A 12,375-nucleotide genomic window follows, 5' to 3' on the forward strand; every position below is an offset into this window, starting at 1 on the left:
TCATGTATGTGGGGAATTAGTTCATGAAGGTGCTGCTGCTGGAATTTCAGTAATACGTAGGATGAACACTTATGAAGAATGACTTGCACTTGTTGGACTACTAACTGCCAGTGGCTTAGAAGTGGCTTATAAAATTGACTATGCAGAGATGAAGACCTTGGAAAACTGCTTTATCTGTGGGACATTAGCTTTTGGTTTCTATCTGCCTTTGTTGGCAGCTTCCCTTGAGACAGTTACCATCCCAGAGCAGCTGAAGTCAGCAGTTGCTAAGGTCTTGGTCAGCACCACATCCTGCAGTGTCACCTGTGGCCTGGGCTTCAAGGTGGAGGAGATATGTCAGATTGATCCGCATGGGAAAAGGAGTCATTGTAACTTCCGCAGGTCAGACTGCCTGACCAACTGGATCTGTGGGTTACTCCATTTCACTGTCCCCATTGGCAAACCATTTAAGCTCAGCTGCCTGACCTCTGAGATGATTGGTGTTGGCAGCCAGGCCTTTATCTACACCTGGAGGCTTGCCAGAGGCATAATCACCACAGATGATCTGCTTTTCAAACCTTTCAAGACCCCAAGCTATGTCATCAAACTTTCCCCTGCCAAAGAATCTGATGCAGGGACTTACAGGTGTGATGTGCAGCTGATGAAGACATTCAAGCTTGTCAAGAGAATCTACTTTGGGCTTCGAGTGATCCCTAATGACTTAGTGGATCTGAACTTTCAAAAATCCTTGACTCTGGAACAGAAACTAGCAGCAAATGAAAAGGAAGGAAACCAACAGAATGGTACCAGCGTTGTAGTACAATGGCATCAGCAATCTTGGCAAAGAAGGGCCTTGTTGGTGTTCCTGATAGGAATTGGAAGTGGGGTAGCAGGAGGTGTGTTGGTGGGCACAGTTCTCTACTTTTTGCTGGAGGCTCGCAGGAAAAATAGAGCCACAGAGGAGTGAACTGCTTTTTAATGTGGTCTCTTCCGACAGAGGGATAATCCGCTTACTGCAATACTTATGCTGTCTTAGTGGCAGTATTTCAAACTGATGTAGGTGTGTGATTCTGATAAACTGAGATTTAACTATTAAAGCAATAAAATAATCTCTCATGATGTGCTTGCTTTTAGTTTCATAAGTCTGTGGTAAGTCACCACAGGACTTAGGAGCCAGGAACTCCTGAATCTTAATGTAAGCCTTTGTGCAAACTTGGGCAAGTTACGTAGAATCTACATTTTCAAAAGGGTCCATTAATTTTGGGTGTCCAACCGAGCCCCCTAAGACTTGAACTTGAGGAGGGTACAGATGATTGCAGATAGAGTAGACTGCTCGTTGCTCACCAGTTGCCGTCCGGCTGCCTTCTGACTAGTTCAGAACAGTGTTTCCCTAACTAGTATTCATTCCACTACTGGCTTTTGCAACTAGTTTGCTGGGTTCCCTCTCCCTATCTTAATTGTACTGCAGTAGTGCATATACGTCCTCCCTGAGATTGGAGCTCCGTTGTGCTAGATGCTGTGCAAACACGTAGTGAGACAATCATACAATTGTAGGACTGGAAGGGACCTCGAGAGGTCTTATAGTACATAGTACAGTCCCCTACACTCAAGGCAGGACTAAGTATTATCTAGACCACCCCTGACAGCTGTTTGTCTAACCTGCTCTTAAAAATCTCCAATGATGGAGATTCCACAACCTCCCTAGGCAATTTATTCCAGTGCTTAACTATTCTGATTTTCCTAATGTCCAACCTAAACCGCCCTTGCTGCAGGTTAGGTCCACTGCTTCTTGTCCTAGCCTCAGAGGTTAATGAGAACAATTTTTCTCCCTCCTCTTTGTAACAACCTTTCATGTAGTTGAAAACTGTTATGTCCCCCATCAGTTTTCTCTCTCCAGACTAAACAAATCCTATTTTTTCAATCTTCCCTCTTAGGTCATGTCTTCTAGACCTTCAGTTCAATCATTTTTATGCATTGTCTACCTTATCGCACTGCTTCAATGATGAACTTCAGTGCTGGGTCTCCACTGCCTTCTCTATGGGTGTGTATGCACTCTCTTCCCCACTGGACCTTGGGCAGCTCTAAACCCCAGTCAGGCAACAGTTTGGAGCCACTCAAGCTTCCTTTGCAGGCTAGAATGGGAAGGCTGAAAGCGTTAGCTGGCACAACCACAATTTTCATCTAAGTTGGCACAGGTACTGGGATCCAACCACTTTAGAGTATGGATGAGCCCTTCTTCCGCCATTCAGAAACTAGTTTATTCTTAAGGATTTTTTTTTGAAAGGATTCAGTGCTCTTATGAGTCTGCTGAAGTCACTTTCCCTTGTGTTGAGAGAATAAATCACGTAGCAATCAACACTAGGGAACAGTGCTCCACTGGTAGTAAGATCCACAGAGGTCTTTTCTCACTCTAGTCTCTGTCTCTGGTTTACTATAACAATAGGGTTTACTGGGTCTTTCACTCTCTCTGCGAAACAAATTAGGAAAGCAGAAAAACCTACAGTACATCTAATTCAGGGAAAAATTATGACAAGCTTTAACATTTTGAAATGTATTATGCAAATCCCCACAGTTACTTCTTTATAAAAATGTGATATTTTATGGCAGAGGGGGATGAATACAAAAGTAAACAAGTTCTCTGCAGAGCATCTTCTACAAAAGCCAGTATGAAATATATTGTTTAATTACACAGGGCCAGGTCTTCAGCTAGTTGGAATTGGCACAGCTCCATTGACTTGTGTATCTTAATTGGTAGTCATTGAGAGTGTGCATGCTGCAACCTCTTTTGAAAAGTCAATTCTTTGATTATACGGTTATAATAAATGACTGGCCGTTACTACTTTGTTTCAATTGCTGGAGCAAATTCCTACTTACTCCACAGATGTATTTGCAACAATGCTGCTTCAGTTTAAAGGCCTTCTCAGAAAAATAGGGCTAGAACCCAAGCTCTGGAAAATTAAAAACTGTATTACCATGCTTGGGGAATAATAGGTGTGAGGTTTCTTTAATGTACTTGCAGCATTTCCTCTCTTGTGCTAGCCCTGAAAACTGGCCTTGTGGGACTATGGTAGGTCAAGGATTTATCCATAGTCCTCCAGGGTAGTGATGAAAGTAAGACCTGTGAGTTGCTACCATTTGGCTATATAAATGAATGTAAATAGAGAGGAGGAGGAATTCAGGGTCACCACTGGGGGTAGATATGAGATGCAAATGAAGGCAAGGAAGACTTAGGCTGAGTACCAGGAAAACTTTCTTGTCTGTGATGTCCATATTGTGGTTTAATCTCCTGGGGGAAGTCTCCAAATCCCCGTCACTTAACTGAAAAATCAGTAGATAACACATTGTAGGGAGAAAAGTCCTGCACTGGCAGAAGGGAGAGGGAGACTAGACGCCTCTTCTGTATCTGTTTTCTAATAGTCCAGGGCTGTGCATGCATGCCAGTGTTACTGAGAATACAGTGTACTTTGTTGGCTTACTGCAGGGCGTCAGAGGCATGTGGAGCTGGTCACAAACCTGTGATCCACATTTTGCTGAGCACTGTCGGATATCCACTCTGGAAAAAGACATTGGAGCTCTACACTGTCGTGACTGACAACAAAGGGCTATACGTTGTCCTGCCATCTAGAGATTTGGTCCCATGAGATAGAAGTTCCTGGATGGTGATCCAGTTGTCCAAGACTCTCCTGCTTCTCTTCTTCATCAGCTTCTTCTGACTCAGCTCAATAATACTAAGATCTCTTCTGCCCTCAGTCCCTGTTCTGTCATCTTCCTTCAGCTGCTCCATCCGGCTTTGCACCATGAACTCCTTCCTTTGTTTCTGCTGCTTAGACAAGAGCAAGTGTTGCCTCCTCTCAGCCTTGTTCCAGTACTTCCCAGCCTTCAGCTCGCTCAAGGCATCATCATCTGTTGTCATTCCACTGCGTTCCTCCATAATCCTTAATGCCCTGTCCTTTAACAGTTGACTCTTGTGCTGTTTATTCAACAGTTGTCTGCTCCTTTTGCAGGTTAGGCTCCACCTGTTCCCCTCATCTAGTTTGCCCTGGATGCCTTTGCTGCATTGATGTGAGAGCATTGATGGACTAGGCTGGTTGCTTAAGCACTCTGCAGAGGCGTCTTCCTGCACTAGGTTCATATAGCTCACGTAACGGCGTGCATGATACGGAATCACAAGTGCTTTTGGCCCAGTAGCAATGTTCGCAGGTGTAAGAGAAACTGGTTCTGGTTCCTTCTGCCCTTCTGTTGATTTATCCACATTTGCTTGTTCTCGGACTCCATTCACTGCATTCTGAGGATGAAGTCCAGCTTTGTGGTTTGTCCCTTTTTCTTTGCTCGTGGCGCTGTCTCCAACCAGCGGAGGGCACTCTGCGCGAGACTGGCCCAAAGGATACTTAGCAAGCCATTGGTCTTGCAGTGTGGATTGCTCAGACCCTTCCTCCTGGGCTCCTGAAGCATGTGACGTTCCTTGGTCTGTAGTAAGACTCTTAACCAGCTGATATTGGTGGCATTTTCTTTCCAAGATTTCTTGAAATCTCCTGTACTCTCCTGGGCTTACCCCATAGAAACTGGAATCACTTAACTCATCGTAGGTTAAGAACTCCTCAGTAGCTAGCTCACTACTTGCAAGTGTCCTGCCAGCACGGTGATCTGCCTCCTCCCTCTTCTGGACATAGGGGTGTTCAGCATCCAGATCGGGTCCTGAATTCTCATCCAGCTGGGCGCTTCCATCAGTACAGCCAACTCCACTGTCCCAGTCGCGGGGGAGCGGAAATGTCTGCTCTCCTCCCTTTTCATCCTCCTCCTCTTCCTCTTCGGTCTAAAAATGAACACACACATCGTTTTTAGTTTTTCCTAATGCAGTTTTCCTACACAGCTATGCATAAGTCCCTAAGCCAGCTATCAAGAAATGGAAACACAGCCCTCAGTAAGCTACTGCAGATGAATTGCCGACTTCATGGGAGATGGAACGTTTCCCATCTAATGCATTGCATCAAAGGCAGATTATAATAACTGTGTGACTAGGGAAATACAGGATTAATGGAGTCTTGTAGCCAATTATATTTGAATTTGTCTCCTCACTCGCTTCCATGTTATCTTCCTTGCGTCTCACTGAGCAGAATATTGTTAAACTCGAGAGAGCTGCTCTGAGGCATTTTTACTGAGACTTGCTTTGGATACATTTCTTTTCCCTTGAGGAAATACATTGCAGTGTGCACACACACATTCAAATCCTAGCCCTCTACACAGCTCTGCCTGTGCCTCTCAGTCCTAACCCACAACACCTTTCTATTTCAGGCACAGATCTCTATGGAGCAGAGGTTGACCAAACCATAAACTACAGCACACTGGACAAATATGTGATCAAATTTCATCCCTGCCTGAATCCAGGGCTTAGTACAGTCCTCCAGAAGTTCGAGAGTCACCCGTCACCCTCTTCCGTCCCCAAATTTGCTCTATAAATAGGTTTGGGCGCGTGCTTACCAAGCTCAAGCAGATGCTGTAGTTATCTTTAGGGATAGTAGAACAGCTGCTGAAGCTCAGCTCCTTTTGATGAACGAGGGCCAGTTCCTGAAAGAGAGAGAGACAAAATGTTACATGTACAGAGAACGTTAAGTCTAGTTTAGCAGCCCTGACTCAGAATAAGGCTGAGGTGGCTGAATAAGATTGTCAGAGCCTGACTTCTCCAGCTCCCTTCCTCCTCAGCCTAGGAGAGGAGTCTGATTTGATTTAAAAAAACAACAAGGAGTCTGGTGGCACCTTAAAGACTAACAGATTTATTTGGGCATAAGCTTTCGTGAGTGAGGTTTTTACTCACGAAAGCTTATGCCCAAATAAATCTGTTAGTCTTTAAGGTGCCACCAGACTCCTTGTTGTTTTTGTAGATACAGACTAACACGGCTACCCCCTGATACTTGATTTGATTTAGTTATTTAGTATTTATATTAGCTAGGAGCCCAGGAGCCCTAGTCTAGTCGCGCTCCAGGACCCTGTTGTGCCCTCAAGTCTCTCTATGTACGAAGGCAAATATGAAGAGGGAGAAATGCTACCTGATAGTCCAACCATTCTTCGTTTTCCACGTCATGAGGGGCAGTCGGCAGGTAACCGGGTTCATTGTCACCATTCCGATCTTGGGGCAGCAAGTAATTGTAGCAGGACCTGCGGGGAGTGGTGAATAAAAGACGGACAGTGATCCCCTGGGAGGATGGGTGTGGCCCAGGAATCGGAAAGCTTCCCTTTTCAATGTCCTACGCTGAGGCAGCAGTAGTGGCTTGCTCTTATGGTGTGATTGGCCAAAACTGAACGGGCAGGGCAAAAGCGGGATTGAGCTGTACTCAAGTGACAGGACGTCGCCCATTAGAAACCCGCTCAGGTTGACAGGAATCAAAAATGAGTCAGCAGTCTGCGTGGGAAGCTTGCATTGTTGATACCCAGGTGACGCGCACATCTCTCCGGCAGTAGCACTTTAGTAAAAATGGGCTTTGTGTAAATCAACACAGCATTTACTAAGCTTAAAAGGATTCAGATGGGGAAATCGTGGTCTTTCAGCTATCGGTAAAATAACCAGTACTGGGCTGTCCCTTTTCTAGTGCTCACTGCTGGATCTTTAGTCACAGAATAGTGCAGTTGTGAACCCAGCAAACCTTGTGGCAAGGCTAGTACAGTGGGATGGCCAAGCAAAGCATGAGCAGCCTTTCCAAAGAATTCATAAACTTGTTGAGGCACAGGGAGTCTAGCAGTAAGATTCATGTGTCTATTGCAAAGCTGTTCAGTGCCGGTCCAGAGGTGACAGACGGATAATTATCCGATCTTTGCTTCATGGAAGACCCCCAAGCAAAACCATGCACTTACCTGTCAAGGAAGAGATTAAAACCCGATGGGGTGAAATCCTCCCTGTGTGGGCACTGCTTATCCCACCAGCTGGAGTCAGTCTGGGTTGCAGCATCGGTTGTTTGGGGCGCTTTGCGGGAGGACTTCTCTCTCTGCACCTCCAGCGTGATTTGGTCGTCCGTGCTCTGGAGTATTTCTAGAGCCTCCTGCATGGTGGCATTGGAGATGTCCTTCCCGTTGACCTGGTGGAGGTTTATGAAATGAAATATTAAACTTCTACCTTGGCAAGTAATATTCTGTAAGTGAAACAGGTTTCAAATTTGTCAGTAACAACCCGTCCTCCCTGCCGCTGGCCGTTCCCCGTCTCAGGCTACTATTTCTGCTATGGCGTCACTATTCAGAATGCATCGGTTTCTAGGGGGCACAGAAATCGATCCCATTTTAAGAAGATCATCGAATGTAAGGCTTTTAACAGCTGCTCTATTCTACCGCAGAAGTAGCAAATGAAGTGATCCCTATGTATCTGTAAAATGCTTTTGGGATCACTGTGAAAATATCATAATAAGAATAAGGGTCTGTCTGCACACAGTCTTGCACTGATTTAGTTAAACTGGTGAAAACCCTCTTTGGACACGGTTCTTTTCAAAACAGGCTTTTGGTTTCGCTTCAGTCTGTTCCTAATTGACTTAAACAAAACTGCAGTAGGCCTGTTTCAAACTGAGTTAAACATGTCCACAGAGCAACAGCCTTTTGCAATGATTTAACGTGACATCTCCAATTAAACCAGCACAACTCTGCATATGCACAAGTCCTTAGATTCCTGTTTCTCATTTCCCCCAGAATTCTTATCATCCAACACACCGTTCTGCTCTTGCCACTGTTTTTGACGCGCAGCATTTTCAACAGTGTCCTTAGCGTTAAAAAACTCCGTAGGAGCTGCTTGTTTGTCTGCTTGCACTTGTACTCACAAGTGCAATCCAAAGCACTGCTGTGATGGTTGCCTTTGCCACTGATTCCTGTAACGCACATTCCAGGACGTACAAAGGTCTCTCACCCACCCTTTTTCTCATATGCAATACACAAGAAGGCAGATCTTTAATGGAAAGGAACAAGAGGGGCTTTGTAACTCAGATTCCCTCTATAAAGGCTCCTGCCATGAGGGGAGATGGTTGCTGCCAGCAATCCCATTGCATAAGCTTGGCTTTTCACAATGCACTGTGCATCAACAGAAGGAACAGGGTGAGTCCAGTGCTGGTTGTATTTGGGGCATGCTGTCCGTCTGTGCCAAAGAATTCTCCAAAGAGCAGGGGCAAACTCATGCTCAAGTTGGAAGCTATCTCATCTGGACAGGTCTCCCTGCCCTTTGTAACCTAAATACAGAGCTTACCTGCTATGGTGATGGTGATTTTAGAAATGCTGATAGAGATTACATTGAGGGGACAGACCAAACCATTATCTCGTTCCCAGGTTGAGGAGGTGTCAGCGTGGGAAAGGGAGAATAATGGCACTTTGCCTCTCTGTAGCAACTGAATGCCTCAATTGCTTTACAAAGGTGTTCTCCCCATTTTAGAGATGGAATAACTGAGGCCTTGGTATGTGAAAGCCAATATTTTCCAAAAGTGTCCACTAATTGTGGGTACCCAGATTTGGGCATGCTGGTTCTGATTTTTCAGATGGGATGAGTCTACTGTTCACCTTGAGCAGCCAGTATGTTAATTGCAACTTGCCCTGTCTCACTAGAGATCTAAAACATGCTAGTTAAAATATGTAGGCTAACATAGTCTAGCAGACTTGCTGGGAGAAAGATCCCAAAGTCTGTACTGAGGTAGAGGTGCAGTCTGACCTCCCTGAACAGATCCAAAGTGGAGGAAGTTCTGGAGGATGCTGGCACTGTCTAATCTTTATTCATCCCTGCGTTTGTTAATCCTCTCTTCCTATCATGCCCATTCATACAAGCAGGCCATCCCAGCTCTACATGGTTGCACTGCAGGAGAAAAAAAGTTTTCTGCACCTAACTTATAGTGCACTAAAAAAAAATCCTCTTTCCCATTGTTATCTAAATCCCTTTCCCCTGCTGATGCCATCTGTCTCTCACACACATGCACAGGCAGAGCTGGGTGAGCTGCTGCTGTCTAAACTCAACTCTTATGTGGATTCTTGGCAGGAGGCCCTTTGTAGCACAAATGTCCGGTCCCTGCCAATGGTCCTGATTATTAGGAAACAATTATCTTTGCCCATTCTAAAATCAGCCCGATTGCATGCAGGAAGGAAGTCAGATTTGCTAATGGCATTACCATGTGCATAACAGAATAATGGGGCAGAGGCAGCTGTTTAAATCACTGTTTGCTATTGAAGTTTATCTACATTGAATAACCAGATTGCTTTAGCTTCTGGAATTTTGATGGTGGTAAAGAGGAAAATAAACCCCATATGCTCCTTATAGAGCAGAGATGTGGCTGGTTAAGGTCCCTGTTCCCTGAGTGCTGAGTTTTCTGAGGTCACTGCTGATCCTTCTCTGTTTGTCACTCCAGTACTTCACTCATTTGAACTAAGGTCATCAAAGGGAAGAAAATACCGTGACAAATCTGTGGCCATCTAGGGTTTTATGGATCCCTCTGTCCCTCACGTCATAGCTGCTCAGAACTTCCAGGAGGCAGTGGGGATAGAATTGGCTCTTCCTTCTCCAAAAAACCATAAGCTTCTACCACTTGAGCCTCAGGAGAATCTCTGTTCACCATTTACAGGATTTATGACACAGATGAGCAGTTATGATTTCATCCAGTAGAGGGCAGCAGTATATGATGCAATATTCTATAGATACCGATTTTTGTATTCTAGGTGGTAAAGAGGGTGTTTTACACTATCTCTTGATTTTGGTTCTCCTGAACCACAAAAATAGAGTAATTCATCTGCTTAACAGAGCAATTGATTGGGTGTTTTTATGTGCTTGGTACCTACCACAAGAGCTCTTGTTCTTTCACTTGTTCCTGCCTTGTGTGGACCATTATCTCGTTCCCAGGTTGAGGAGGTGTCAGGGTGGGAAAGGGAGAATAATGGCACTTTGCCTCTCTGTAGCAACTGAATACCTTGCGCACTCCCCTCCACTGCTGGAATAAATGAAACAATCCAGCCTGAAGAGTACTGCACTTGTGTGTTGCATCTCTTTAGACATCTCAAAGCACGTTACAAAAGAATCATGACTACTATGAGAGCAGCAACTGTGCGGATGCTACTAGGTACTCAATCCACAGATCATGGACAGCCTTGAGGATTGATTGTGCAAACCCTTAGCTCCCAGGGAGCCATGGGGGAAAGTGTGACATATGCTCTCGAGTGCCTGAAGTACTCATGAATACATAGAATATCAATTGGCTAAAGTGCATATATGTGTACCCCTGCCCATTAGGAGAAAGGACCATAACTGCCCAGTTATGTGTGTCAGGCCTTCTCCTGATACTGAAGATTCTCTTTTCACTCAAGTAGTAGGGGCCTGGACTCTTGGAAGAGCGGGGGGATCATTTTAGTCTCTGCTGCCCTCAGTGCCAAATGGCAAAGGTGGAGAAATCAGTCGGGAGGTTTGCAGGGCCTGGTCTGGTACGTTAGAACTTGTTTTAGAGAGGGGGAGAGAATGTTGGCTGGTGAGGATGCTCAGATAATTGGAGTTAGGCAAATCAGAACCTCTTAAATAGCAAGAGTACACTGGGGTAGCTATTACAATTGTAGCATTTGCCAGCAATTTCCCCTTATACTTAGAAAAGGAAATAACCATCTGAAATAACTTCCTGACTTGTATGGCAACTTCTGCGGATTAATTAACTTCTGAATTTATTGATACTCTTCTAGTAATAACCGTTTATGTGTCCGGAAGGCTTGTATGTAAAGAACGATAGGTGCTAAGAAATATCATTCTGCTCCTCTTATCACATTTGTCTTAGATACTATTATCCATAGTGGATCTAGTATTACAGCATTTATTCTAAACAGTAATATTTATATGAACTGTGTTTAAATATACTGAATTCAACCGATTATTCATCTCTTAGTTATTATAGCGGCAATTGTACAGTTGATATGCTGTGAGTATGCAGCAAATTAAATACCAAAGATGTAAATAACATAAATCGATTATTACAAAGTGACTATACATGTCTTCCACTTCAGTCAATTTTTAATTTTGCTCCTCTGACTTGATCACAGTCTGTGGAATCAAATCATCTGACACTAAAAACAACCCAACTTCCACCTTTTACTTTGATTGCTCTGGGTCTGATTTTACTCCCATCGATTTCAGTGGGAGTTTTGCGTGTGGCTTCAATGAGCACAGGCAGACATTACTGCAGAGCTCAACTGCATCCACAGAGAGCTGCCACTCAGCTCCTACGTAGACACCAAAATAAATGGCCAGATTCTCAAACATTGGGTGCTGAGCTCTTTTGAAAATTTGGCCCCTGTTGTGGGTGCTGGGCCCTTGAAAATCTGGCCCTGAGCTCTCTTGAAAAAATACGAATAAGGAGGAAAAAATTAGAAGTTAAAAAACAAGAAACAAAAAAGCCCTGGAGGAAAAATCTAAAGACCCATGTGATGTTTTTAAAATGCCATTCACCACTGTTAATAATATAAGCACTCCCATGTGATGTGGGTGTCCACAGAGATAATGAGATCAAGTGCTAATGTTTTAATAGGAGTTTTTTGGAAACTGCAATGTCTGATCACTTATTTCAGCCTCGGTGATAGAAATGCACTTGGCTGAAATAAGAGGAAGGGTCCCTCTATGTTGTTGGTGTGAAGCATCACCAGTGTAGAGAGCAGATTCGACCATCTGTTGCACCTCTTGGCATAAGGATTTACTTACATGGAAGCAAAAGATAATTTCTCTGTACCTTAATTTGGTCCCAAGAGGAGAAGAGAAAGATCATGTTCGAGCCGTCACTTTTTCTTGGGGCTGTTGTTGTTGGCTTTGAAGATTCTGCAAGTCCTTGTTCAGTTCTCTCCCTCTGTCTCTGCCCCAAACTTTTGAGTTCTCTCAAATGAGCAATGGTCCCATTCTTTCTCTGTGTCTTACATTTAAAAGGGTTGCACTTGTTTATGTTTCCATGGGGCGAGGGGCCTTTCATTACTGCCCTTTGACCAATCCCAGGGCTAGTTTGTCTAAGCCTGTTGGCTTATTGTGGAGACGGACTGTTTCTCCTTAATGCTTTTTCAGTATGGGGTTTATTTATTTATTTTGTTCTCTCTCTGCATCCTGCTGAGGCAGGGGGATGGGTTGTGTGATCCCTTTTCTTGCCCATTTGGAATTCACAAAGTGAAGCAACAGTTGTGTAGGAAGTGATTAACCAAATCTCTTTTGAGAAGCTGAGCCTGGATATTAGCAATCTCTAGGGATCTAGTGGGCAGTGTCCGGTGTTGTGTCCACAGCAAACATTATAGAATCAAAACAATCAAACAATGCAAAAGTTGGAAACAAGAAATCCTCTAAAATGTCCTTGAAGACTTGAAGTGGTGAATTTTTTTTTTCCAGATGGGATACAAATCATGGCTCTTGATTTCATGACTGCAAAACAGCCTCCTCTC

General features: G+C 44.2%; 2 protein-coding genes across 2 annotated transcripts; one reads left to right on the plus strand and one right to left on the minus strand.

The window, feature by feature from the left end:
- Nucleotides 1-1,088, plus strand: TMEM81 (transmembrane protein 81). The gene has a single exon (XM_042849012.2). The coding sequence runs from the start codon at nucleotides 149-151 to the stop codon at nucleotides 944-946; it is 798 nt and encodes a 265-aa protein (XP_042704946.1). The 5' UTR covers nucleotides 1-148; the 3' UTR covers nucleotides 947-1,088.
- Nucleotides 1,089-2,531: 1,443 nt separating this feature from the next.
- Nucleotides 2,532-12,013, minus strand: LOC112060195 (uncharacterized). The gene is made up of 5 exons (XM_024109297.3): nucleotides 11,685-12,013; nucleotides 6,826-7,046; nucleotides 6,024-6,132; nucleotides 5,458-5,544; nucleotides 2,532-4,792 (listed from the first exon to the last, which is right to left on the minus strand). The coding sequence occupies exons 1-5, from the start codon at nucleotides 11,916-11,918 to the stop codon at nucleotides 3,554-3,556; spliced, it is 1,890 nt and encodes a 629-aa protein (XP_023965065.2). The 5' UTR covers nucleotides 11,919-12,013; the 3' UTR covers nucleotides 2,532-3,553.
- Nucleotides 12,014-12,375: the final 362 nt, after the last annotated feature.

Source organism: Chrysemys picta, chromosome 4 (assembly GCF_011386835.1).
Source record: "Chrysemys picta bellii isolate R12L10 chromosome 4, ASM1138683v2, whole genome shotgun sequence".
Classification (NCBI taxonomy): domain Eukaryota; kingdom Metazoa; phylum Chordata; order Testudines; family Emydidae; genus Chrysemys; species Chrysemys picta.